Source organism: Triturus cristatus, chromosome 11 (genome assembly GCF_964204655.1).
Source record: "Triturus cristatus chromosome 11, aTriCri1.1, whole genome shotgun sequence".
Classification (NCBI taxonomy): Eukaryota; Metazoa; Chordata; class Amphibia; order Caudata; family Salamandridae; genus Triturus; species Triturus cristatus.
The window spans coordinates 1,161,364,498-1,161,390,476 of record NC_140594.1 but is presented as its reverse complement, the minus strand read 5'-3'; the positions used below and the strand labels follow the sequence as shown (position 1 = coordinate 1,161,390,476).

General features: G+C 46.9%; 1 protein-coding gene across 3 annotated transcripts in view; it reads left to right on the top strand.

Annotated features, from left to right (window-relative positions):
* The window catches only part of LOC146788638 (putative cation-transporting ATPase 13A4), a 619,876-nt gene that overhangs the window by 367,238 nt on the left and 226,659 nt on the right, over positions 1-25,979 (top strand). For all 3 annotated transcript variants that reach the window (XM_085635832.1, XM_085635831.1, XM_085635830.1), the window contains one exon: positions 11,031-11,073. In XM_085635832.1, coding sequence (XP_085491958.1) covers positions 11,031-11,073 — 43 coding nt within the window. The remainder of the gene's footprint in view (positions 1-11,030; positions 11,074-25,979) is intronic.

Sequence of the window (25,979 nt, the reverse complement as noted above, 5' to 3'; positions counted from 1 at the left end):
TATTTAAGATAAAACACACCCCTCCAGTCTATTTATGAGGCTGGAGTTCGAAGTACTTAAGTTACAAGTCAGTATTCTGAAGTACTGGGTATTTTAGACCCAGCGGTGCAGGGGCACACACCCTATGACTTCTGGGTTCTCCCTGTTCCAGACCTACAGAAACACAGAGTCTTCTGGGTGAAGTCAAAGATTCATTTATTGGCTGCAGACCAATTACAGGTATCCTAGAAGTACAACAGCGTGTATGTTCTCAGGAGACTGCTAAAAATCATAGAAACGGACTTCTTCTTAAGTACAGTTTTTCCTGCCTCAGGCATACATTCCTAGGTTTATGATATGGTCATTTAAAGTGTACATTACAAACGAAAAGGCAGAGTCATGATGACCATCCCACATTCCAGTTAAGCCAGCCCATAATTATTTACACAGCAAGGTTCAGATCCCACATCAGATATCGATAGGCCCCAATAAAACACGGGCAGCTCCTGTTGATAGAAACAAGTCATAAAGCAGGAACAGTCAGGTGTGAAAGAGATTAGCCAGGGGCTTGTGTGGGATGAAAGGACTTTATGGCGTGTCAAGCCCTGATGCTAATCACAGGTGGCCGGAGGAAGGGGAGCTCGTGAGACCAGTTTGACCTGGGGCAGCAGAGCCAAGCTGCCCAGGTCACAGAAGAGTCATGGAAAGGCAAATGTGCTGTGAGGCCCGTATTTGCTTCATTATAGCCTATGTGAGGGCAATCACAAGATGGCCACTGCTTCCAAAATGGAACCCGCGTAGTGATGCAGAATAACGTGTACACAGTGCATTCATAGCTAGAACGGTATACAAAGCACTTGTACATACCGCATTAACCATTTGCGGTTCGCTAATACCAGGATAAACAGGGGTGGGGCCCTGTCCCCTACGCGGTCACAGAGATTAAAGTACGACAATTCAACAGTAAAAGCACAAATGCACGTTTGGGCCCTCGGGGCTTACCAAACCATATACCAATAAAGTGGTATAAGAACCACGACTGAACTAGACACAAGGCCTAGACCCTGTAGAAGTGCTTGGACCACAAGGAACCACCCAAGGTAGTGACACAGGGGACCTACGGGGGATGCGTGCAGTGTGAGAACACAGACGCGAATCGCTGTTTACTTCTATGGGGAAAGTCGCGGTTGGAAATTATGAGTTTAAGAGGATGACTACGAGCGAACCCTTTTGGGCTTAGAAGTGTCTAGCGCCAACACCCATGGGACCACCGGAGTACTCGAGTTACCTCACCCTGGGAAGCCTGGTGCATAGTTGTCAAATGGTGTTGGGTCACTGTTTTCAATGGAAGCTGCTCAGGAAGTGCTGCTGTCGTGAAGAGGAGAAGTGTCCGGAGAGATCCAAGCCTGGATCTAGGATGGAAGTAACCTGAAAGCAGAGGGGACAGTGTCTGGGTCACTTACCAGTGACCAAGGGCACGATAGTCCAATGCCCGCAGATGTCGGGTGCTTCAGGTGAGTTGTCAGGTGTCTTGACTCTTCAGCCACGAGGTCCAGGAGACGTTGACGACAACCAGGAGCTGTATTCGAGCTGTCCCATGAAGTCTGTCGAGGGCTGCGGTGTCGTCGACAAGATTGGACCCAACAAGCCTTGGCAACGGCAAGTCACGTGGAAATAGAAAAAGGACGTCGGACTCACCCTGCAAAATTAGGTCGGGGCATGTCTGGAGCAACTAGGAAAGCCCGATCAGAAGAGGAGCCGCCTTCGTGGGGACCCACTAGCCAACGGGCTAGCAATCGTGAAGGAGCCTCAAGCGGTCACACTTGAAACCGGCCCACGGGTCACTCGTGAAGTGGAGGCCAGAAATCTTCAGTGCAGGAGGTGCTCAAGGCTGGGGCTGCTCGGAGCCCAAAGCACAACTTCGAGGAAGACCAGGAAGATGATGGATCAGTAAACGATCACGGTGTCCAGGTGTCATGGTTCCACGTCACCCACGATAACCACAGGCCTCAGCTTTGCTGTGGACTCAGGGTAGCCTAGGGGAAGTCTGGAAATCTACCACTGGGGATGCAGAGACTTCGGCGTCCGGCGAGAACTTCAGAATTGCAGACCTGACAGTTGCTTCTTTGGTGCCTTCCAAGCAGGGGAGTCACTCCTTGACCCCAAGGGAGATTTCTTCAGTCTTCTAGTTAAAGTAGAACATCGAAGGTCCAGGATAAATGTTTCAGAGTTTCATCCAGGGTAATCTAAAGTTGCAAGGACTGGGTTCCCATACTTATACAAAGTTTGGGGGTTGGACATACTCAAGGGACTCACCTGTGGGAGGGTTTGGAAAGAGGGGTGGTTACACCCATTTCCTTTGTCCAGTTTCATGCCAGAGCTGGGGCAGGTAGCCCCTGCAACCGGTTTGAACTGGACTATGCACAGGGACACCAAGTGTGCCCCCAGTGCAGGACTTCAAAGCACACATCTGCCTGTCTGGGGAGGTGGTTACTGTTTACACCTCCCTGGGACAGGAAACCTATTGTCCAGACCTCCTCTGCTGGAGTTTCAGTCAGCAGCAGGAGTCCAGACCTGTGTCTGTGGCAGTGGCATCCATTTTGTGATGCCAGGGCTGTAGAAAGTCTTTACCGGGTAGACCAGAGTGAACATGTGTCTCCTTCTAGAAGGGTGGAATGCTATCCCCGCTGCCAGAACTGGCGGAGGGGTAGTATTTCAAAGCATTTGACACCAAACACGACATGTTTCCGTGCAGCCAGTCCAAAGTTAGCATTTACCGCAAGGTTATAATGCACTTAAGAGTATATGGTCAGGCTGCACTACAAACAGCATCAGAGGAGGTACTCCGAATGCTGCAGAGGGGCTCTGCTCATGCAGGGGCACCCTCTCACATAAAAACCAAGCACTCTGCCTTCAGGATTGTTAAGGCCTGCCATAGGAGTGACTTATAGGTTTTATATGTGTGTGCAATGGTAGTGATATAGGTAGCTGTTGTAATCTCATTGTATTTGGTATTCCCCTTTTGTGGTACACTCCGCCCCCCTCCATTTTCCTGTTTCTTAGAATCTTCCCTGAGAGTTCAAAATAGAATGTTGAGAACTGTGACTGTGACTGAGGAGGAGAGTGAATGATCAGAATAACGGTCCTTGTTCTTACCTGCCTTGGAGTTTGCCTGTTCTTCTTGGACTTCAACAGTAGCCTATACCACAGTAAGGGGTGCAAGCACCACCTTACCCAGGCTGCAGTAGCAGACCTGTGGTGTCATTTTGGAGTGCTTCCCAGGGGTTGCATAATACATACTTTAGCCCCTGGTAGGCCACGGAGGTACCTATGCCCTAGGTACATAGTATACCATATACTAGGGGCTTATAAGGCACTCCAGAATCCAATTAGGAATGTACCTAATGTACATGGAAACCATTTTAGAGAGGAAGCAGCTAGGCTGTGGTCCTGATTAGCAGGGCCACAGCCAGACTAAGGTCAAACAACAGTGAAACACCAGCAAAAAGTTGGGGTATGCATGTGAAGCAGATCCTACTCTCCTACAACTAGTGACTGGTGGGATTGCCTCGGGCAGCCTCATGGATCATGGAGGGTGGCCTCAGCAGCCTAGGGTAGTCTCGGGCAGCCTAGTGAAAAGGGGGGTAGCCTCGTCTGACTAGTGACCGGCGGGATGGCCTCGGGCAGCCGGACCATGGAGGGTAGCCTCGGCAGCCTAGGGTGGTCTCGCTCTCCCTAGTGAACCGGGGGTGGGGGGTGGTCTTGTCTGACTAGTGACCGGAAGGATGACCTCAGGCAGCCTCATGGACCATGGAGGGGGGCCTCAGCAGCCTAGGGTGGTCTCGGTCAGCCTAGTGAACTGGGGAGGGGTGGCCTCGTCAGACTAGTGACCGGTGGGGTGGCCTCGGGCAGCCTCATGGACCATGGAGGGTGGCCTCGCATCCTAGGGTGGTCTCGGGCAGACTAGTGAACCAGGGGGCGTGGCCTCGTCTGACCGGTGACCGGCAGGATGGCCTTGTGTAGCATCATGGACCATGGAGGGTGGCCTCAGCAGCCTAGGGTGGTCTTGGGCTGCCTAGTGAACCGGGGGTGGGGGTGTGGTCTCATCTGACTAATGACCGGTGGGATGGCCTTGGGCAGCCTCATGGACCATGGAGGGTGCCCTCAGCAGCCTAGGGAGGTCTCGGGCAACCTAGTGAACCAGGGCGGTGGCCTTGTCTGACTAGTGACTGGCAGGGTGGCATTGGGCAGTCTCATGGACCCTGGAGGGCAGCCTCTGCAGCCTAGGGTGGTCTCAGGCAGACTAGTGAACCAGGGGGCGTGGCCTCGTCTGACCAGTGACCGGCAGGATGGCCTTGGGCAGCATCATGGACCATGGATGGTGCCTTCAGTAGCCTAGGGTGGTCTCGGGTAGCCTAGTGCACCAGGGGGCGTGGCCTCGTCTGACCAGTGACTGGCGGGATGGCCTCGGGCAGCCTCATGGACCATGTAGGGTGGCCTCAGCAGCCTAGGGTGGTCTCGGGAAGCCTTGTGAACTGGGGGGGTGTCCTCGTCTGACCAGTGACCAGCGGGATGGCCTCCGGCAGCCTCATGGACCATGGAGGGTGGCCTCGGCAGCCTAGGGTGGTCAGGAAGACATTTAGGAACTATGAAACAAAAAATTATCCAACATTTGGTGAAAGAGCTCTGCATTGCAGATGTCTTAAGTTCACTGTTCTGAGATAGTAGGAAGTGTCTGGAGTCTTCACGGTCAGATAGATACCTAGGGGAATCTCGTGTATGGCCATATAAACAATGCACAATAATTTGAATCACGTTCTCAACTCTATGGGAAGCTGAATGAGGGAGAGCAAGATTGGTGAGATGGGATCCAGTAAATGGCTTCAGATATCAGGCAAGCTACCTTAGGGCATAAAGCAACTGTATTCAAAACAACACTTTTGGGGAACTATTCACCATTTTATTTCTACTGTAACTTTATGTATGTTAATTGTAATTTCAACAATCAAGTCTTACACAATTTCTACTGTGAGCTTTCACAAAGTACAAACCAATTTTGTTATAGCAAACCCTGCAATTTGCAAAAATCACAGGGGTTGAGTCTGCAAAAAAGTGTTTCCAATGGTGCAAAACCCCTTTTATGAATCTCAGTCTGGGGAAAGGAGCTTTTTGACCCAATATAAATTGCACACAGAAGGCACTTTGAAGGGGGTACTCCTTCCTGTTTGAGGGTTGCAATGGAATGCATCAGTGCTCTGTAACTAGGACTCAGATTGTGACACCTCAAGGTAGTGGTATTTGATTTGAAAAGAGTAATCTGTCTCTGTAAGTCGGCTTCCCCTTGAGAATCATCCCCATGGGAATCATGGAATCAGCCTCGGAGGGAGCAGGAGTGGCCTCCCGAGTGCTTTGCCAAATGAAGCATTCCTTCAATCGACATGGGTGCCTTAAATACGCATGTTTCTGTGTGGGAAATCAAATGATAGGATGCAAGTCTGCACACGATTGCAGGCCACTATCCCTACATGTACATGCTTTCTAAGTGTTTATAAATTGTGTTCTCCATAGCACCTTCTGACCCCTGCCCGCCACACATCTTCCACAGGGCCGCTACTGTCATCACACCCAAGCTACGTCGAACCATCAACTGCTCCCTCAGGACAGCCACACTCCCCGACAACTGGATGAGCACCAAAGTCAACCGACTCCTAAAGAAGCCCTCCGCAGACCCGATGGACCTCAAGCATTACAGGCCCATATCACTACTTCCATTTGCAGCCAAAGTCATCGAAAAGGCCATCAACACCCAGCTAGCACACTTCATTGAAATCAATAACATCCTAGACACCTTTTAATCCGGATTCAACAGCAACCACAGCACCAAAACCGCCCTTCTCTCTGCCACTGAGGGCATCCGCTCCCTCCTCGACTAAGGCCAAATGGCAGCCATCATCCTCCTGGACTTATCAGCAAACTTCGACACCATCTCCCACTGCACTCTACCCACCAGACAACACGACGCCTGCATCCAATGAAAGGCCTTACACCGGTTACGATCATGTCTCTCAGGCAGAACACAGAGAATAAGACTCCCGCCCTTCCTCTCAGTACCAACAGAGATCAGATGCAGAGTACACCAAGGATCCTCCCTCAGCCCTACGCTCTTCAACATCTAAATGGCCTCCCACGCAGCCATCGTCAGAAACCATGGGCACAACATTGTCTCCTTCGCCGATAACACCCAGCTCATCCTCTCCCTCACCAAGGGACCCGACATCATCAGGCACAATTTCCAAGAAGGGATGAAAGCTGTCGCAGCCTGGATGAGGAAAGGCTGCCTGAAACTTAACTCGGAGAAAACAGAAGTCCTCATCCTCGGCTCCACCCCCTCTGCATGGGATGACACCTGGTAGCCCCCGCCCTAAGAAACCCACCCACCCCAAAAGGACATGAACGTAACCTCGGCATCATACTGGACTCATCACTCAGCATGAATCCCCGGATCAACGCCGTCTCCACCGCATGCTTCAACACCCTAAGCATACTACGCAAGACATTCAAGTAGATAATAATAATTAATAATAAGTAATAATAAATGGCATTTATAAAGTGCACAGCTACCTCTAACGAGGTGTCCCCAGCGCTAATGCGGAGGGAAACAGAGAAGGGGAACAGGGCAGCTAATCCCTTTGCTTAAAGAGCCAGGTTTTCAGTGTCATTCTAAACTCCTGCTCCGAGTTCAATATTCGTAGGAGGAGAGGCAAGTCATTCCACAGTTTGGTGGTTCCCACTGAGAACGATCTGCACCGCCCCCGCCTAGCTTTGGAAAAGCGAGGGACAGTGAGGTAGCGTTTATTGTTGGATCATAAGGACTGCTCCTGGAAGTAAGGGTGCAGTCTCTTCTTCAGGTAGCTAGGGCCCCTGCCCTGGTAGGCTAGAAACGCAATTATTAGGGCCTTGAATTTGATTCTCCTGGCGACTGGTAGCCAGTGGAGTTGTTTGAGATTGGGCGAGAGGTGATGGCGCAACAAAACCTTACGGACTAGCCTTGCCACCGCATTCTGCACCATTTTCAGATTTCTGATCAGAGACCTGGGCAAGCCCAGATAGAGACCATTGGCATAGTCGAGATGAGAGGTCACAAGAGCATGAACCACCATTCTACGGCTGTCATCCAGCAGAAAATCTAGGAATTTTCAGATGGATCTCATTTTCCCAAAACAGGCCGCCGAGACTTGACGGACTTGGGCCGACAGGGTCAGATCTTTGTCTCATCTGACACCAAGGTTTTTAACTGAGTCTTTCTGCCTCGGAGGAATGCTGAGGTCTCTAGGCCACCATAGACCTGCAGGAGGGGGGGGGAGGTTTGGTTAAAAAATAGAACCTCAGTTTTATCAGAATTAAGCTTTAGGAAGTTGCCGTTCATCCAGGTTGCCATGTCTTTAAGGTAATCTCTGAAAGAATCAAAAGCTGCAGCGGATTGATCTCTAAAGGAAAACATCAGCTGCATGTCATCTGTGTAGGATATCACCTTGACCCCACTCTTAGCTATGAGACCCGCCAGAGGTGTCAAGTAAATATTGAAAAGTAGAGGGCTCATGGCAGAGCCTTGAGGGACTCTACATTTGAGCGGTTTTACAGGGGAGGTGTACGGGTGAAGAAAGACTTGTTGGTCGTGGCTGTGGAGGTAGGAGGAAATCCACTCTAATGCCGTCCTCTGGATACTTATCTGTTTCAGTCTGTCTAGCAGGATCGAGTGTGACACAGTATCATACGCTGCCGACAGGTCGAGGAGCACTAGCATGGCAGATGAGCCATCATCCACAGACAGGGGGATGAAATCTGCTACTTCGATCAGCACTGATTCTGTGCTGTACCCTGTACGGAAGCCAGATTGAGAGTCATGTAGCAGCTTATTGGCTTCCACAAAGTCCGCAAGTTGAAGATGGACGAATTTCTCCAGTATTTTAGCCAGCGCTGATAGTAATGGGATATGCCTAAAGTTACTGGCTACTTCCGGGTCAGCATTGGGTTTCTTCAGGATAGGTACAAGATAGGCGTGTTTCCAGGCTGCAGGGACAATCCCCAGCCTCAATGAAGAATTCCACATGGGGTTGAGGACCGAGTTAAGCCAATCGGCTAATAGCCTGAACTGCAGGGCTGGGTAAGGGTCCCCTGGCATCCCGGATTTGCATCTCCACAGTTCAGCCAGAGACACTTCTGCGAGAGTCATGGAAAAAGAGGGAAACACAGGCTGGTTCATGGTGGGGCCATGGGAGCACCCCACAGCGCTGGAGTCGGTAAGCAAGGGAGAAGAGGCATAGATCTGCACAATTTTATCTTCGAAATATTTCGAGAGGCTAGTGCACAGGTCCAAGGATGGTCGAGCTTCATGCACAAGTACTGTAGGATTGGTGAAAGCTTTCACGTTTTTTAACACTTTCCCAGAGACGCTTTTTGCACTGGCGATGTGATCAGCCAGAAAGTCCCTTCTTTTGATATTAAGGAATTTATGGTATTTTTTCAGGGCATTTCTATATATGATTTTAGCCTTTCGAGCATAGGACTTTCTCCACTTGCGTTCCAGTCTCTTGCATTCGCTTTGTTTGCATCTAATTTCCTATGAGAACCAAGGTGCAGATGGCATAGCTCTAGTAGAGCTAACAGATCTCAGGGGGGCCAGTTTAGCGAACGCAGCCGTCAGCCAAGTATTCAGGCTCACAGTATCGTTGTCGGGGTTGTCCGTAAGGATAGGCCTAGAGCCGTCCAGTACAGAGCCTTGTGTCTCTGGGGTGACCTTGTTCCAGTCCCTCCTAATTCCTTAGATCGAACTGTGGCCCTAGGAGTGGCCATCATGGGGAGTCGGAAAGGAACAAGGTAGTGGTCTGACCAGATAATCTGTATCAGCCTGTCGACTTTCACCTCCCACATATTTGAGCAGATGAGGTCAAGCAAGTGTCCGCCTTTTTGTGTAGGGGAGGAGACCAAATGGACGAGATTGAAACCAGCAAGGGTCGGTAAAAAATTTGCACTGTGAGTACACAAAGGCTTGTCAGCATGGAGGTTAAGGTCAACTAGGACAGTGAAGTTTTCATACCGGGTGGAAGCCTGGCCAATGTAGTCTGCCAGAGTCTGCGTGACACTGTGACAGCAATCAGGCTGCCGGTAGAGAAGTCCCAAAAAGGAAAAGGTGAGGGATAGTTTTAAGCATCTTCATACTCCAGGAAAACCGTCACTCACGCACTCGTCATCAGCAGACTGGACTACGGCAATGCTCTCTATGCTGGAATCAACAAAAACCTCCTCCGCAAACTCCAGACCATTCAGAAGGCCGCAGCCAGACTAATCCAGGGATGGGCATAGTTCACGGAGTTTTGCTACAGGGAACTACGCAAAGTGACAAAAAAACTCTGCAAAGTTCCGCAAGTGGCGGAGTGCAGTGTTGTTCGTGCTGGTTTTTCTGCCGCTCGGGTAGAAATTCTACCTGAGCTGCAGCTCGCGCTCACGAACTTACCATTCGGGAGCAGGGAAAAAACTCTGTTGCACTATGCAGAGTAGGGTTTTCTGCACTCCGCAAGCTCTGCCAAGCGCGGAGTGCAGACAACTCCGCAATCTCCGCGAACATAACAGAGTTCACCGCCCAGGCCTAGACTAATCCTCGATATCCCATGACACAATCACATCACCCAACACCTCTGCCACATCTACTGGCTCCCCAACAGAAGAATAACTTTCAAGCTACTCACACACACCTACCAGGGCCCTCCACAACCCACAACACGGACCCCAATACCTCAATGATCACATCTCCTTCCATGCCCCCAACAAATACCTCTGCTCAGGCGACCTCTCCCTAACCACTGTCCCACGCTTCCATGGGACCAGATGAGGTGGAAGGTCCTTCTCCTACCTCGCAACCAGGAACTGGAACTAACTCCCCCTACACCTCAAGCGAAGCCCGACACTGCACCAATTCAAGAAGGACCTCAAGACCTGCCTCTTTGAATTGTCCCAACGGAGCTGCTCACACCCACACCCAGCGCCTTGAGACCCTAACGGGTGAGTATTGTGCTTTACAAAACCCTGATTGATTGATTGATTGATTAAGTAGGTTGTTTTCCTATCCACTGGTAATATTGAATTTTGATACAAACTGCATAGACAAGTTGCATTGCACATAGCATTCACATTCGCAAAGTACTTGGTGTGAAAACAGCACATCCTGGGGCCGTACTATACATGAAGCACATTTAGCTTCATTGTGCTGGACACACTTTTTAAAAGGTTTTCCCAGTGCAATGAAGGAAAATGCGCCATATTATGATGAATGCGCTGTCCCAAGGGCAGTCTCAATCTCATGCTACCCTCGGGGGCAGCGCATTCATGTGAAAAATAGAGCAGTGCTTTGAAGCCACTTGATGTTCTCACAGTGCAAGCGGCAACCTGCCTGCACTTTGAAGGGGGAATAGAGATTCCCTTGCTGGTGGGTATAGTGAGTGATTGCACCCGCCTGAAAGGGGATGTGTGGGGATCCATGGGACACCCTTTCCCCCGCCAAAGGATTGCAATCGGGGGGAACACTGAAAGTCCAGTACCTTTAGGTAGTTGCCCCTCCTGATAGCTTCATTGCCTCTACGCAGGCATTTGTAATATGACGTGGGCACTGAGGCAAAGGAATCCCCTCATATACATGGGGCATGCCCCATGCAAATGAGGGAACATACCCTGAAGATAGCACTGGCACTTTATGTGCACCAGCTCTTTCGGTATTACCGAAGAGGCCGCACAAGCGTCTGCAGCTCCTTCTGTAATACCAAAGTGCCCTGGGGTACGCAAAGCAGGTGCAAACGCCCATTGAGCACCCGGGGCACTTGCATAATATGGCCCCTGGTTTAGGCATGGGTCTTTGTACTTTGGGATTAGCTCCCCATTCATTAAGATGCCAAACTGAAAAGCATTTGTGTCAGCTGTATGACCATGATTGCATTATTATTAGTTAAAAAGCACATGTAAAAATCTTAAAATTCAGGCACTGTTATCTTTTGTTACAGTTACTATGTAGGAATGTGTGGAGATGGAGCTAATGATTGTGGGGTGAGTATAAGTGCATGTGCATGTTTCTTGAGTCTAATATGACCTTTATTCAGAACTCTAACAATAGCATAACTGCACCGTGATAGTGTTCGCCATCACCACGGAGTAAGAGCTATTGATACGGGCACAATTGAGACTAGGGAGTAGCCTGCCTCTTGAGGGTCAGTGCTCAGGGTTAAAAATCTATATGACCTTTTGTTGTCCATGAACCAATTAGTGGAATAGAATGCCCCCCCCCCCTATTTGAATAGTGAGAAGTGGCTGTGCCAACTTTAGAGTTTTGACGTGCCTTTAATCTTGCCCCCCCAATGAATGTTCCCTTCATAAACCAACTAATGACCTCACACTGCTGGAGACCAACCATATCTCTTTTGTTGAGGAAGTGTTGCCCCCAAACCTTGTCTTTGCCAGGCCCCTACGTTCTCAGGAACAGTACTTCCCAGAGCCCGTCTTTCAACAGCACCGACTCCATTCTGTTCACATCTGAGTATCAGCGTGGCTAAATGAGTAAAAGGACTCTAGGAAGGCAACTACAGCGAAGGAGGTCCCGCAGCGATGAGAGATGCCTGTCGATCAAATTCATTTTTTTTTTGTTCAAAACGATTTTTATTGGTTGTTTCCAAAAAAATATATATATACAATACTACATTTGAAGGGACATAAGAAGTAGATAAATGAGAGTAAATAAAATATATAGACAATAAATAAAAAAAACATGCATTGAGACGTCAGTTGGGTATTGTAGCATATAGTTTTTATACATAAGTAGCACTTGCCTCAGATTGACTAGAGTTATCATCAGAATATCGGTGTCGAAAGGTATGTTTAATTAAACAGCGAGGGGTTATCTTTGCTCAGGGATCAGACCACAGTAAGAACCATAATGACTATATAGTGTTAAAGTGTACCTGGTTGAACAAACCTTAGTGCGAGTATTCTATGGGAAGGAGTAGCAAAACTGGGCTGTAGAGTTTCATGGCGGCTTGTGTGTGCTGAAGTAGAGGTCAAGAGTGTCCCTCTTGTGCCTGATGGGGGTTTCCAAGGTGGGTTCTGGAGAGCTGCGTTGTCAGCCCCTCTCAGGTTGGATACTAAATTCAACCAACATTTAAAGGATGCTTTGCGCGTGTCCTTCCAATTGTTGAGAATTATCTTAACCGCAGCCATCAGAAGTAGGTCCAGGAGTGCCTCGTCCCTTTCATTTAGTGATTGTGCTCGGAGGAAACCGAATACTAGCATCAATAGGTCTCTACTATGGGTGCATGAGAAGAGATTAGATATGAATTCGAAAATCTTATCCCAAAAGGGTATCATGCATTCCCATTGAATTAATAAGTGCTCCAGATCACCTATTTTATCATTGCAGTTCCAGCAGGTGGGGGCTTCACGTATTTTATGTGAGGATAGTCGGCCCGGTGTCCAGTATGCCTTATGTAATAACCAGAACTTCGTCTGGGAGAGCACTGGGCTGATCTTGTTCCTCATAACGGAGTTCAAAGATTTGGACCAGTTTTTCTCTGAAATCGGGAGAGAGGAGTGTGACTCCCAGAAGGATGTGAGCTTCTTGTTAAGGGTAGACTGTTGTGGGCATATTAACTTAGAAATCCAGGAGACCTGGTGGCCCAACTTGTACAATTTTGATATATATTGCGGGAGGGAAGGAGGTGAGTATGACAGTTTTGCTTTAATCAAAGCAGATTTTATTTTTAGGAAGTTGTAGAATTCAAGTGGATCTAGTTTATATTTGTCCTGCACTTCCTTAAAGGTTAGTGGGAGGGCTCCATTAAAAAGTTGATGCGGGAAATAGATACCACTGGTGACCCAGGCAGCATTATGCAGAGTGTTCCCTTTGTATAGGATTTTGCGGATATTCCAAAGGGATTCAAGGTTCGACCATTTGATGCTGACGTCTAATAGCTTGTCCACCTTTAGTAGGGCCGACTTTGTGTTTTTGAATATCGGTTTTGAGCAAGTGATTTTAGTAAGGTTTGCGGTTAGAAGGGCCGCTGGGCCAAGATTGTTAAGGATAGATTTTTCAACGTCTAGCCAAACTGGGGTGTACTCCTCCGGAGGTACAAGCCAGTATGAACCTTGTTTCGCTAGGAATTATGTCTGGTATAGCTTAAAATCAGCTAGATCGACACCTCCCAGGGATTTGTTTAATCTAAGCTTTTTCAAACTAATCCTCGCTTTTTTCCCCTTCAAAAAGGAATTTAGAAAGTAGGGTGTCTAGTTTATGGTGGAAGTCTTCTGATAGGATGAGGGGAAGCATAGTTATTAGATAGTTCACTAGGGGAGAGATCATCATCTTGATGGCTTCGATCCTACCCCACCACGTTATGAATCTTGGGGACCAAGCATCAAGAAGAGTTTTAATTTTCTCTATGGTGCTGGCTTCGTTATGTTGGAGCGTTTCCAATATAGTACTGCCAAATTCAATTCCTATGTATTTGATAAAACTCGGTTACCATGTAAGGCCGGAGTCACCCACTATATCTCATGTGCAATAAATGTTCAGGGGCTTGACCTCGGATTTATCCCGGTTTAATTTGTACCCAAAATGTTTAGAGTAAATTTGTATGGTGGACATTAGGGCTTTTATGGATTCCCTTGGGTTCTCTGTGACAATGAGAATATCATCCGCGTATGCGGCTAATTTCACCTGAGTTACACCAAATGTTACTCTGCTTATTTCGTTGTTTCCTTTGATGTCCTGAATTAGTGGCTCCAGGGCCAGGAGAAACAAAGCAGGGGAACGGATTCAGCCCTGTCTGGTGCCCTGTTCTAGGTGGAAAGACCCTGAAAGGGAACCATTGATTGCTATTCGAGCAGTGGGGTCTGAATATTGTGCCATAACCATATTAATATATGAGTCACCCAGGTTAAAGGATAACATGCAATGCTTTAGGAATGACCATGATACTCTGTCAAACGCCTTTTCTGCGTCGAGAGTAATGGCGACAGAGGGGGTAGGTGTGAATTTAGCCTTCTCCAGAATATGGCATAGTAGTCTAGTGTTATCGTTGGACATACGATATTTGAGGAATCCTAATTGTGAGTTACTGATTCATTTTGGGAGGTCCTCATTTAGTCTATTGGCTAAGATTTTTGCATAAATCTTACAGTCCACGTTGATCAGTGATATTGGTCTGTAATTTTTGTTAAGAGTGGGTCTTTCCCTTCTTTCTGTATGACGATGATGTTGGCTTCCCTCATCGAGTTAGTGGCACAACCCTCTTTAGCAATGGAGTTAAACAATTTTAATAAGGTAGATTGTAATGAACTATCAAATTCCTTGTAAAAGGAGGCTGAGAAGCCATCCGGGCCTGGGGCTTTATTGTTTTTGAGTGATCTGATAGAGATTGAAAGTTCGTTTCCCGAAATGGCCTTTCCCAGCGCCGATCTATCCCCCTCTGATAGCCTTGGTAGGTTTAATGAATCTAAGTATTTGGTGCAGTCATCTGCGTCTATTGCTAGTTTAATTTTGTATAAATCCTCATAAAAGCAGTGGAAGACTCTTAGGATCTCTTTTTGTTTGGTTTGGATAACATTGGTGGAGTCTTTAATCGAGGGGATAGTAAACTGTCTCTGCCTGTGTTTAAGATAAGAGGTCAGTAGTTTACCTGCTTTGTTCCCTTCGCATAATTTGAGAGCCTTGAATTTGTTAATCCATACTCCTGCCCGTTTGCTCACAATTTTATTATATTCGTACTTCCTCTTAAGCATCCGGTCTAGTATGTCTTTGTTGTCTATCTTCTCAGTGTGTATTATTTCAAGGGATTTAATTTCTTTTTCTAAAATTTCCAGTTCTAGATTTTGTTTTTTGTTGATCTGTGCTTTGATGCTAATAATGACCCCTCTGATGGTCGCCTTAAGAGCATCCCAAAATGTGGAGGTGTTTATCTCTGGGAGGTCGTTTTCGTCAATGTATTTTTTAAGTGCTGTCTCGATTTTCATTTTGTTTGTTGGGTCAGAGAGTATCTCGTCATTAAAGTGCCCCCTTTTCGGTGGTGTGATGGGGTAGGTACCTTCAATTTTGGTGCTTATGCAGGAGTGATCTGAGACTAGTTTCGGGGCTTTATCTGTTTGATCTACAAGGTGCGTGAAGGAGCTTGAAAGTAGGATGTAATCAATCCTAGAATAGGAGTTGTGTGGGGCAGAATAAAATGTATGGTCTCTTGTATCTGGATGTTGGAGATGCCATGAGTCTTTAAGGCTAAACCTGGAGCAAATTCTGTGAAGGATCTCGTGTGAGCAGGTTGGTTGGTATTTGTATTTCGATTGGCGGTCTATAAGAGGATCTAACGGCAGGTTGAAGTCCCCTCCTACTATGATAAGATCGTCTTGTGGGATGTTCTAAATTGTGTTAGAGATCTTTTCCCAGAAATTAGGCTCTTCGGAGTTAGGGCCATATATATTGATCACATGGATGGGGTCGTCTCCTTTCTTCAGGTGTGTAACTAGTAGTCTTCCCTCTTCATCGTGTGGGTGTGAAATAGGGGTGATATTGGATTTTTTGGCTATGAGAGTAATGACGCCTTTTTTTTGTGGACTGCTGGTGAGCTAAAGGTATGAGAGATCCAATTGTGTTTGATATAACCTGCATCCTCTTCTGACAATTTTGTTTCTTGAAACAGGATATGGTCACCCTTAGTTTTTGCTAGATACTCAAAGATTTTCCTGCGTTTAACCGGATGGTTTAGACCCTTAACATTCAGAGATACGATGTTTAGGTCTTCTGTTATGGTTTTATTTTGAGCCATCCTAGGGTCTAGAGGTCGCTAAGTGGTTGCAATATAGCTGTTTTATCACATGGGAATAAGCTTCATAGTCGTTGGTGGACCCGGAGTGTGAGTGGTAGCAGTTGTTTGAGTGCAATCTGTGCCTAAGCAAATATATACCATATAACAAACCCGATACTTCTGCATGGTCAAAAAAAGTAACAAATTCTGACCAGCTTCTAACCAAGTAACTATTTTCACATTAAAGCTTGCACTACTTGAAAGGAAATCATTACGCCAGGAAAGCAGCACCAACACTGAGAGTAGAAACCAGTTCCAACTACTGTAAAAAAACTCTTTACTATTGTCAAAGAATTATCCAACCCCCCAGCCACCACTAACACCATCCCTCCCTCACAGGAACACAGCAGAAACCTCTGCAAATTTTTTTAACTACAAAATCTTGAAGATATGCAACATCTTCAATCCCCAGCACAACACCAAAGATATCAATGTCCAACTCCCTACCACCACTAAAGAGGACCATCACTTGATGGACTGGAAACCTCTCACCACGGAGGACACCGCCAAAATCATGAAAGCAGGACCAGCCTTCGACCATCTTCTGGACACCACTTACCTGCCCATTTATTCTGCTGTTGTCTTTTAAGTGGTCCTTGAAAAAAGCAGGTGTCCCTCTTTCTATGCTGGGATCAGGCCATGGCTGAGAGGGGCAGGTTCATGGTGAAGTGATGATACTGTGGTAGCCACACAGAAGCCCAGATACCTTGCCTTCAGGCTACAGTGCCATCTTGTAAGGGAATCTAAGGTTTGGCTGGAGTCAACCCAGTGACTCTTAAGTCCGCTCAGTGCCCCCGGCCTGCACAGTGGCCCTCTTGTGTATATGATGCATATATGGGGAGCAGATCATTCACATTGTGAAATCAATTATTCTGAAACAAAAATGCATGCTCCATAAATGTCTTTACTATCTACTAATAGACATAATGTCCAGCATTAATGTTAACTTTTATATGAAGACAATTATAGGTCAGCTTTGAAAGAAATATCCTAGACAACACATTTGATTTTGTTTGGAAACATCCATTCAAAATAATAATGGCTCTCCATAGCTGTGAAACTCTTCATATAAATTGTCTTGCCATTAGTTTGGTATTTTCAAGAAGGCAGACTTGGGACACATCATTCTTTCACCTACACCCCTGGCTTCATTTACTCCTCCTTTATGCATTTTTGGCTCCTGGCAGAGTGAACTTCTGGAGAGAACATTGTTTTTTTTTATGTGCAATGGTTCTGCCAGAATATTGCTGGCCAGAGTGAGTTTTGGAATGCCACTTACTTGTCATGATGGGGTGACCAGAAATTGATAGGATTTTTCAGGGTTCAAAATCGCAAATTAGCATAATGATAGCACCAGAAATGACGTCACTTGACCTTATGCACAATGGTTGTGTCACCTGAAAGAGGTACGGTGACTACAATAAACCTACAATAGACTGCCACTTAAGAAGGGCGGCCTTTTAAAAAAGTGAGGTGATACGTTATCTATATTTGTCTAGGATACAGAGTTCGGTTTACTAGACTCCCTGGCACTAAGGACTCTGTCAATGTGCTTACCCGAGATGGAAAACCAGTTGGTCTGCATCTAACCCCCAACCAACTAAACAATATTTGAGTGAGATCTGCTTCAGGCAATGATCAATCCCGTGACACTTTACAAGGATAGCTGGTGAATCCCCAAAATGTATTTCATTGAAGAATAACAAACTCAAGAACATTAAGAAATATGGACACATTTTTATACTTTATTTTAATGTCAAAACCCTATTTAAGTGCACACGATATGAATTGCAACTACAATAGATACTAGCATGGCAGCAGCAACATTTACTAAATGGATACATTAAAGGAAGAACTCAAACATAATTGTTGCAATTCTACCTTCCTTCTGATATTTAGAAGTGGCTTAGAAGCACTAAAAACTAATTTTACAACAGCAGATACTAAAAACCTATTTTGAGATCTCTGTTTGAACAATAAGGTTTGCTCTCACTATATTAGCAAGGCATGCTCTTACCATTCTGAGTCGCCTGCTGCCCTAATATGATGAGCAAGCAAAGGTAAAATGCCTCCCTCCCTAGCAGCTTTCAATTAGAGTCGGCTTGGATGGTTTTTGCCTGGTGTGAAGGTTTCTTTCCAACCACTGATACGTTGTGCTCTGCTGTTTTAACATGATTTCACTTTTGTTGAATCTCTCAGAATAAACAGTTAACAGAGAGTGGCTTGATGCCTTTTTATTTTTCATTTTGCAAGACAATGTTCTTTTGAATATTAGAAATAAATAAGACTCATAGTTATGAAACTTCTAGAAATTCTTGAGAAATCAATAACAAATTATGTCAAATAGTCATCTTTTAGAATAGATGCTGTGAATATATTCAAGCAAACTTGATTATCATGTTAGAAAAAGGAATAAACTAAATGTGTATTCTATATATATATATATATATATATATATATATATTCACTGAAAAAAACATAGTTTTCAGGTACGTTATAGTTAGAAATTACCATTTAAAAACCTCAGAAACTCACTGAAAAAAATAGGTTTCAGGGACATTTTAGTTAGTTGGACTTTTCACTCGTACAAAACAGCTGAAATGCGGCCGTTATAGTTAGTTTGGCTAACTATAACTCGCACCCCTGCAATACACTGCTGATGACGTCACATATTACATCATTCATGACACGGTCAGTGACATGACTGATGACATCACTGATGACATCTCAAAATCTCAAATGACATCACTGATGACATCATCCAAAGGGCCAACTCTCCCCATTTCTTCAATGAATGGTATGATGATCTCATACAGTTCCGCAAGTTTACTGTCGGACATTTGAAATTCTGGCCATTTTACCCTCCTTCTGCAGTTTGTAATTATCAATGGGTCAGTGACTTGGTTCTCATCCGGGGGAGGATTTTTTAGTCCAAAACTCCCCCGTTTAAGGGTCAAAGCTAGAGCATTCTGGTCACTGTCATACCTCTCAATGACCACAAACTCATAAAGCCTGTCCCAATGCCTTGCTTCGATAAAGATGTAGTCAATTATCGAGGTATGGTTTATTCTATTGAACGTTACCTTCCCAGGTCTATCTGGCTTCACCCTTCCATTGCATGCTCGTAACGATGCAGCTAAGGAGAGCGACTGCAATTGCAAGACAAGGGGGGTCCAGACCTTAACCAAAGGGGTCAGCGGGTCTGGAATATTCCATAGTAAATCCACTTCATCTGAGTCTCCTACATTTGGATCCCAAAGGGGCTCAAAATGGCAATTAAAGTCCCCACCCAAAATTAACACAGTGGAGGAGTCAAGTGACTGTATGAGCTTAGACAGTGCAGTAATAGCCTCAGATTCAAGGCCCCGCTTGATTGGCCTTGAGTAAACATTTATCAAAGCGATATTTGGGCCATTTATTGGGACCAGCAGAACAAGTTGTACGTCCCGAGAATTAGTTGGAATTTCTAGTGCCTTCACTCCTAGATGTGTGCCAACCCATAAGGACAGCCCGCCCGAGGGCCTGCCCCTACTGCTCATACTTGCCAGAATGTCGTATGTTGCAAAACCCGGGACCACACTCTCTTTGAGCATCCAAGTTTCTTGCAACAAACAGATGTCAAATGAGGCAATAAACCAACCCCACTCAGGGATGGACAATTTATTCTTGAGACCCGCCACATTCCACAAAAGAATTTTAACATGTTCAACATCAGTGGCATGCTTAGGTGTTAGGCAGTCCAAGGAACCACTGGAATCGCTCAGGGTGAAGGACCCAGCACCAGCCCCCTGCTCAGGTATGCAATTTGAAAGAGAACGAAAAATAGGGGAAGGAGTAGATGGGGACTCGGCAGATGATTCTGATATCAAGGTCCCCTCTAGTGGTCTAGATCATTCAATTGGGTCAGATTTACCAATATGCCGTGGTCTAAGATTATCAATTGGGTCAGATTGGGCAGTAGCGAGGGGTAAGTTGGTCAATGGCCACATATGTCAATCACAACCGTCGAGGCCAGAAAGGGCTTCAAATCTATTTAAGGCTTCAAACGGCATGAATGGTACCAGGTGGTCCATCCTCCCGTTTCTACTCCCATAGCTCCTGGGCGGTACAATGTCCCACCTGGGACGTTATCAAAGGTCATTGGTTTGAAATTAGATTCCAACATTGTGTGCCCATTATTATAAAATACATGTGGGTTAGTCTGTGGGAAGACAAGAGCCCCAGAGTGCCCAACTCTAGTCCCTTGGGTTCTGGGATAAAAATAGGTAAGTTCAAAAGGGGCGATAGAATTACCAAGATTCCCTACTGGCAAGGTTAGAATATGTCTAACGGCCTCGGGGTATCTGAAATTAATAACAATTAGATCCCCCTTAATGTCCTTCACCCTACTTCCCAGCCAAGGGAGTCGGCGAACGTGAAGAATCTCGCCGTTAATGTTATAAGGGAGGGGACGATTTTGGCTCAGCCAATGTACAGTTTTATTTTTGAGCTGAGAAAACCCTTCCCTCTTACTATCCGGAAGTTTTGGGACTCCCGCTAGTACAACCACATAGGGGACAGATTCTGGCGGTAGTTCAACTTGAGGCTCCTTACGTTTCGCATGCTTAGCAGTGCTAGAGCTCCTACTCTCATCACCCATGTTTCCTGCGCCCTGTTTTTCCCCAACCCTCTGGGTTTCGCTAGCAACAAGCGAAGCCGATAGCCTTGCAGGTTTAGGGGGTAATAGCCTCTGTTGTCTAAAATCTGTGATCATGCTAACTTTAGTTGGGCCTTCACGCGCAGCAGGAAAAGAAGAAGGCATGGTGGCTACGGGAAAATGGGCCAGGACCGCTTGGTCCTTAACCTGCCCAACTTTACTACTAATGGCCAGCTCTAAATTCCCTAGCCTTTCCTCAACCCTCTTCAACCTCTCGACAATCGGTAAGATGAATGACCTTATGAGATGTTCAATACTTTCCAAAGGGTCAGTAAACTGTACTTCCTTTGGAGGACAATGCAAATGAGTGGCCAATTCCGCTAATGTTTTGGTGCTGTAGTTGAAGCAGCCTTTGGGGTTGGTGCAATTACTATGGGGGTCTTTGAGATAGGTACAGCTGATTTAACAGCCTTAATGTTTTTCCCAAAGTCAGAATGGCTGATCCTAGGTCTACATGGGTCTCCGCCCTTCTTCCTCCTTTTATTTGATGGTGGGCCAAGGGCTTTGGACAACAATGGTTTCCTATTCTTCTTATTCGTGATCACCACATTTGGCAGGGAAGGGTTAACTATCGCTTCTACTTCTAATAGGGAATCGCTAGGAGGAGGGATGGTATTTACATGTAACTTATCGAAAAAATTAAATGAAGAAAATGGAGGGGATAACTCCCGCAAAAGTACGGGAACACTATCTATATAGAGCAAGTCATCAATTTCAATGGAGGGGCTTACATCAGGCAAAGTGGCTTGTTGTGATAGATCTATAAGGGGCCTATTCTTCATACATTCAACTGACTGGCGGCGCTCATCCCGGCGCTCAGCTAATGTGTCCTCCCTCCCTAGATCCATGGGAACCTTGCTAAAATAACGGTCTAATGTGCCTTCAGTAAAACCCCCAGCATGTCAAATGTTCATGACTCACGGCCATAACGGGTTAGTGAAAGAATATACAATACATGTCCTTCACGAAGGCAAGAGAGTGGCCCCAGCCCAGCCTCCTCTGGCCTCTGAGGGCCACAGAGGGCCCGCCCTTTGCCTGGGCTTAGCCCGGTGCACGCCCGCGCGCGGTCCCGCGCGCGGTCCCGCGCGCGGTCCCGCGACGCGGGGGACTGAGTTATTTTTCAAGCGCCTCCAGGCGCGGATGTTGCCGTGTCAGCTTCCTGTTGTGGGGAGCCGGGGAGTCTGGGAGCCGTAGTCTCCCTCCGCACAGCGGCCGCAAAAAGATCAAATGCGGCGGCGGGAGGGAGACTCGAACAACGATAATGGCGCCAAATACGGAGAAGACCACAGAGGTAAGCACAAAGTTCCCTGGCTCTGCTTGACGAACTTGTGAGCACCCGCTCCGCCGGGGACTGAGTTCTTTTTCAAGCGCCTCCAGGCGCGGATGTTGCCGTGTCAGCTTCCTGTTGTGGGGAGCCGGGGAGTCTGGGAGCCGTAGTCTCCCTCCGCACAGCGGCCGCAAAAAGATCAAATGCGGCGGCGGGAGGGAGACTCGAACAACGATAATGGCGCCAAATACGGAGAAGACCACAGAGGTAAGCACAAAGTTCCCTGGCTCTGCTTGACGAACTTGTGAGCACCCGCTCCGCCGGGGACTGAGTTCTTTTTCAAGCGCCTCTAGGCGCGGATGTTGCCGTGTCAGCTTCCTGTTGTGGGGAGCCGGGGAGTCTGGGAGCCGTAGTCTCCCTCCGCACAGCGGCCGCAAAAAGATCAAATGCGGCGTCGGGAGGGAGACTCGAACAACGATAATGGCGCCAAATACGGAGAAGACCACAGAGGTAAGCACAAAGTTCCCTGGCTCTGCTTGACGAACTTGTGAGCACCCCATCAGTATCAGTGTGTCTGTTGTTTTGTAAGCTGCTGCATGCGATGGTGAGTAGCTACATGAGTGTCTATGTGGGTTATAGATTGGTTGCCTGAGTGTTTGTGTGGGTGGGTGAGGGGTGTGTGACTTTATGCATAGATTTGTGAGTGGGTGATTCACTGGGTGTATGGGTTCAAGAGTGTGTCTGTGAAGGGCTGTATCAGTGATTGAGTGTGCGTATGGCTGTGTTGGTTAGTGAATGGATGTCTCAGTGGTATATGTGTGAGTAACTACATATGTGAAAGGCAGTATATGGGAGTGTTGGAGTATATAAATGACTATGTGAGAGTGAGTGATAGTGAGAGTGGCTGTATGAATGACTGTGTGCTTGTGTCAGTCATTGTATAAGAGAGTAAGTATGTGTTAGTATCTCTATGAATAGGTGAGGTGGTATGTGTATAACTGCATAGGTGAGTAAATGGGAGTGTGATTGATTCTTTACATGACTGACTAGGTGTGTAAGTAACTGTATGGCTGAGTGGTGGTGTGTGAGTGTCTGTTTAGGTGTATGAGTGCATATGATAGTCCTGTATTGATGAGTGACTGCATGTATGAATGACTGTATGGGTGAATGAGTGGATGTGTGTGTAGACCTAGGAATCAGTGAGTGAGTATGTAGTAACTGGTGTTGGTGTGTCTATGATTTTGAAAATGGTACTCTGTATTGTAGAGTGGGTGTGCCAAAGGTTATATTAGGGTGTGAGGGGGGCATCAGATTATCACGTGGATGATGTCATCAGTGATGTCATCAGTGATGTCATTTGAGATGTCATCAGTGATGTCATCAGTGATGTCACTGACCATGTCATGAATGATGTAATATGTCACATCATCAGCAGTGCATTGCGGGAGCGCAAGTTATAGTTAGCTGAACTAACTACAACGGCCAAATTTCAGTGGTTTGGTACAAGTGAAAAGTCCAACTAACTATAACGCCCCTGAAACCTCAGTTTTTTTCAGTGAATTTCCAAGGTTTTTTTAATGCTCATTTCTAACTATAACGTGCCTGAAACCTATTGTTTTTTCTGTGAATTTCAAAGGTTTTTTAAATGCTAATTTCTAACTATAACGTCCCTGAAACCTATGTTCTTTTCAGTGAATTTAAAAGGTTTTAAATGCAAATTTCTAACTATGCCTACAGAGGTAGGACATGTGAAGAAAGAGGAACAAAGGCACAGAAACAAGGAAGACAAATGCAGAAAGAGGCAACAGAAGTCGCGGTACATCAAGCAACAATACGCCCGTAGGAGAATGAAGTATGGAGGCACTCAGTAGGGAAAATATATAAATAAAGATTTATTCAGCAGACAGCACACAACACAAAACTGACAGACGTGTTTCGGCAGTGCCTTCTTCAGTGTCAGTTACATAAAAAACGACATTTTCATTTGTATGCTTAAATACGATTTCGTTTGTGTATGTCACTGACATTGAAGAAGGCGCTGCCGAAGCGCGTCTGTCAGTTTCGTGTTGTCTGCTGTCTGCTGAATAAATCTTTATTTATATATTTTCCCCGCTGAGAGCCTCCATACTCCATTCTCCTGCGGGCAGATTGTTGCTTTGATATATACATATATATATATACACTTTTGTAATAAATATAGAATGTTAGCAATCTAGTTGTTCATTGGGATACTGTTGAGAGGCAGAGGCCAGGGGCACGGACTCTGAAAATTGAAGGCAGGTAGGAGAGTGCAGAGGCAACAATTTGACCACAGTAGGCAGGCAGGAAGGGCAGTGGCAGCACAACAGACTATGGAGGGCAGTGGAAAGGGGGGCAGGGGCTACAAACCAACAATACAGGACTGGCAAGAGAGGCTGTGGTGATGTAATAGACCATTGTGGGCAGAAGGAAGAGGCAGTGGTAATACAACCATACATGCCAACAGACCTGTTTCAGCCAGGAAACGTCCAATGTTTTTAAGCTCAAATGGGCTTCACTTGATCTGGTTCCTGTCTACAATCTTCTCTTTTTCAATGTAACTCAAAGGGGAAAATCAATACCCCAGTTTTATTTTAAAATCTCCCTCTTACCAGGTTCAAAATGTTCGCAAGTATGGTACATTGGATCATGGTAGGCAGGAGGAATTGGGGTAGGGACATGGACTCGGATAACAGAGGACAGGAGGGACATTGAGAGGTGCACCAAACTGACCCTACAGGGCAGGCATCAGGGTTTGCAGCAGCACAATACACCACACAGGGCATGCGGGACGGGAGTGCAGCACAACAATCCATAGAAAGCAATAGGGAGGGGACAGGACCATGCACATGGACAACAGACAACAGAGGGGAAAGAGGCAATGGTAGCTAGCTGACCATAATGGACAGACAGGAGAGAAAGCTGCAGCATAACAGACCATAAAGGGCAGGAGGGACGGATCAGGGGCATTACAATGGAACCGACAAGCCAGGAAGGAGGGAATAGGGGTCTGCACGTGGAAACAGAGGGCTGGGGGCAAGGGGGCAGGGCAGGAGCAGCAAGATGACCATGGAGGTCAGGCAGGATGGGCACTAGAAACAAGACACACCATGGAGAGCAACAGTGAGACTGATGGCATACACACAGACCATGGAGGGAAGGTGGGAGGGGGTCAGGAGCAGCTAGCTGACCACACTGGGAAGGTGGGAGGGGCCATGGCAGCACAGAAGACCATGCATGGCAAGCGGGAGGGTTAGTGGCAGCACAATGGCTATGATGGGCAAGAAGGAGGGTGCAGGGGCATGCAAAAAGGACCATGGAGGATAGAAGGGAGGGTCAGGACCTGGGCACAGACAAGAGAGTTCAGGGGAAGGGGCCTCACAACAGACCGTGCGGGGCAGGCAGGAGGAGCAGTTGCAGCACAACAGACCAGGGAGGGCAGAAGGGTGTGGCAGTAAAATGGACCATGAAGGACAGGAGGAAGGGGATAGGGGCATGGCATGTGGACAGGCAGGGTGGAGGTGGCAGGGACAGGTTACAGTCATCTGACAATGCTAGGCAGGTGGGAGGGGAGTGGCAACTCAACAGAACACTCAGAGTAGATAGGAGTGGCAGGTCCATGGAACATGGTGGTCAAAAAGGATGGAGCCGGGGCATGCAGAAAGCCATCGGAGGGCAGGGGGAAGGAGAATAGGGGCAGCAAGCTAAGCACAGAGGCTAAGCAGGAGGTCAATGATGGGCCATAGAATTGGGCAATGGAGGGCAGGAGGAGTGGACTGGTACATCATGCTAAATGGAGGGCAGTGGCAGCACATCAGACCATGCATGGCAGGAGGGAGGAGGCTAGTCCATGGATTCAGACAACAGAGGATAGGGAGGAGGTGGATGGGACAGCAAGCTAACTGTTCATAGAAGGTGGGTATTAGGAACTTTATTGTCTTTAAAATGTGTGTCTGTGCGAACGACTTAAAATATGAACAAGTATGCAGCATAATCTCACTTTTATTCAGGAAGAAGAGGACGTTTGGGACTGTGACTCCAGGCTCACTTGGCAAAAACATCCCCTGACCCTCCACCCCCCATCGCAAAATGTAATGCCCGTGAAAAGGGTAGGTGGACGCAGTGT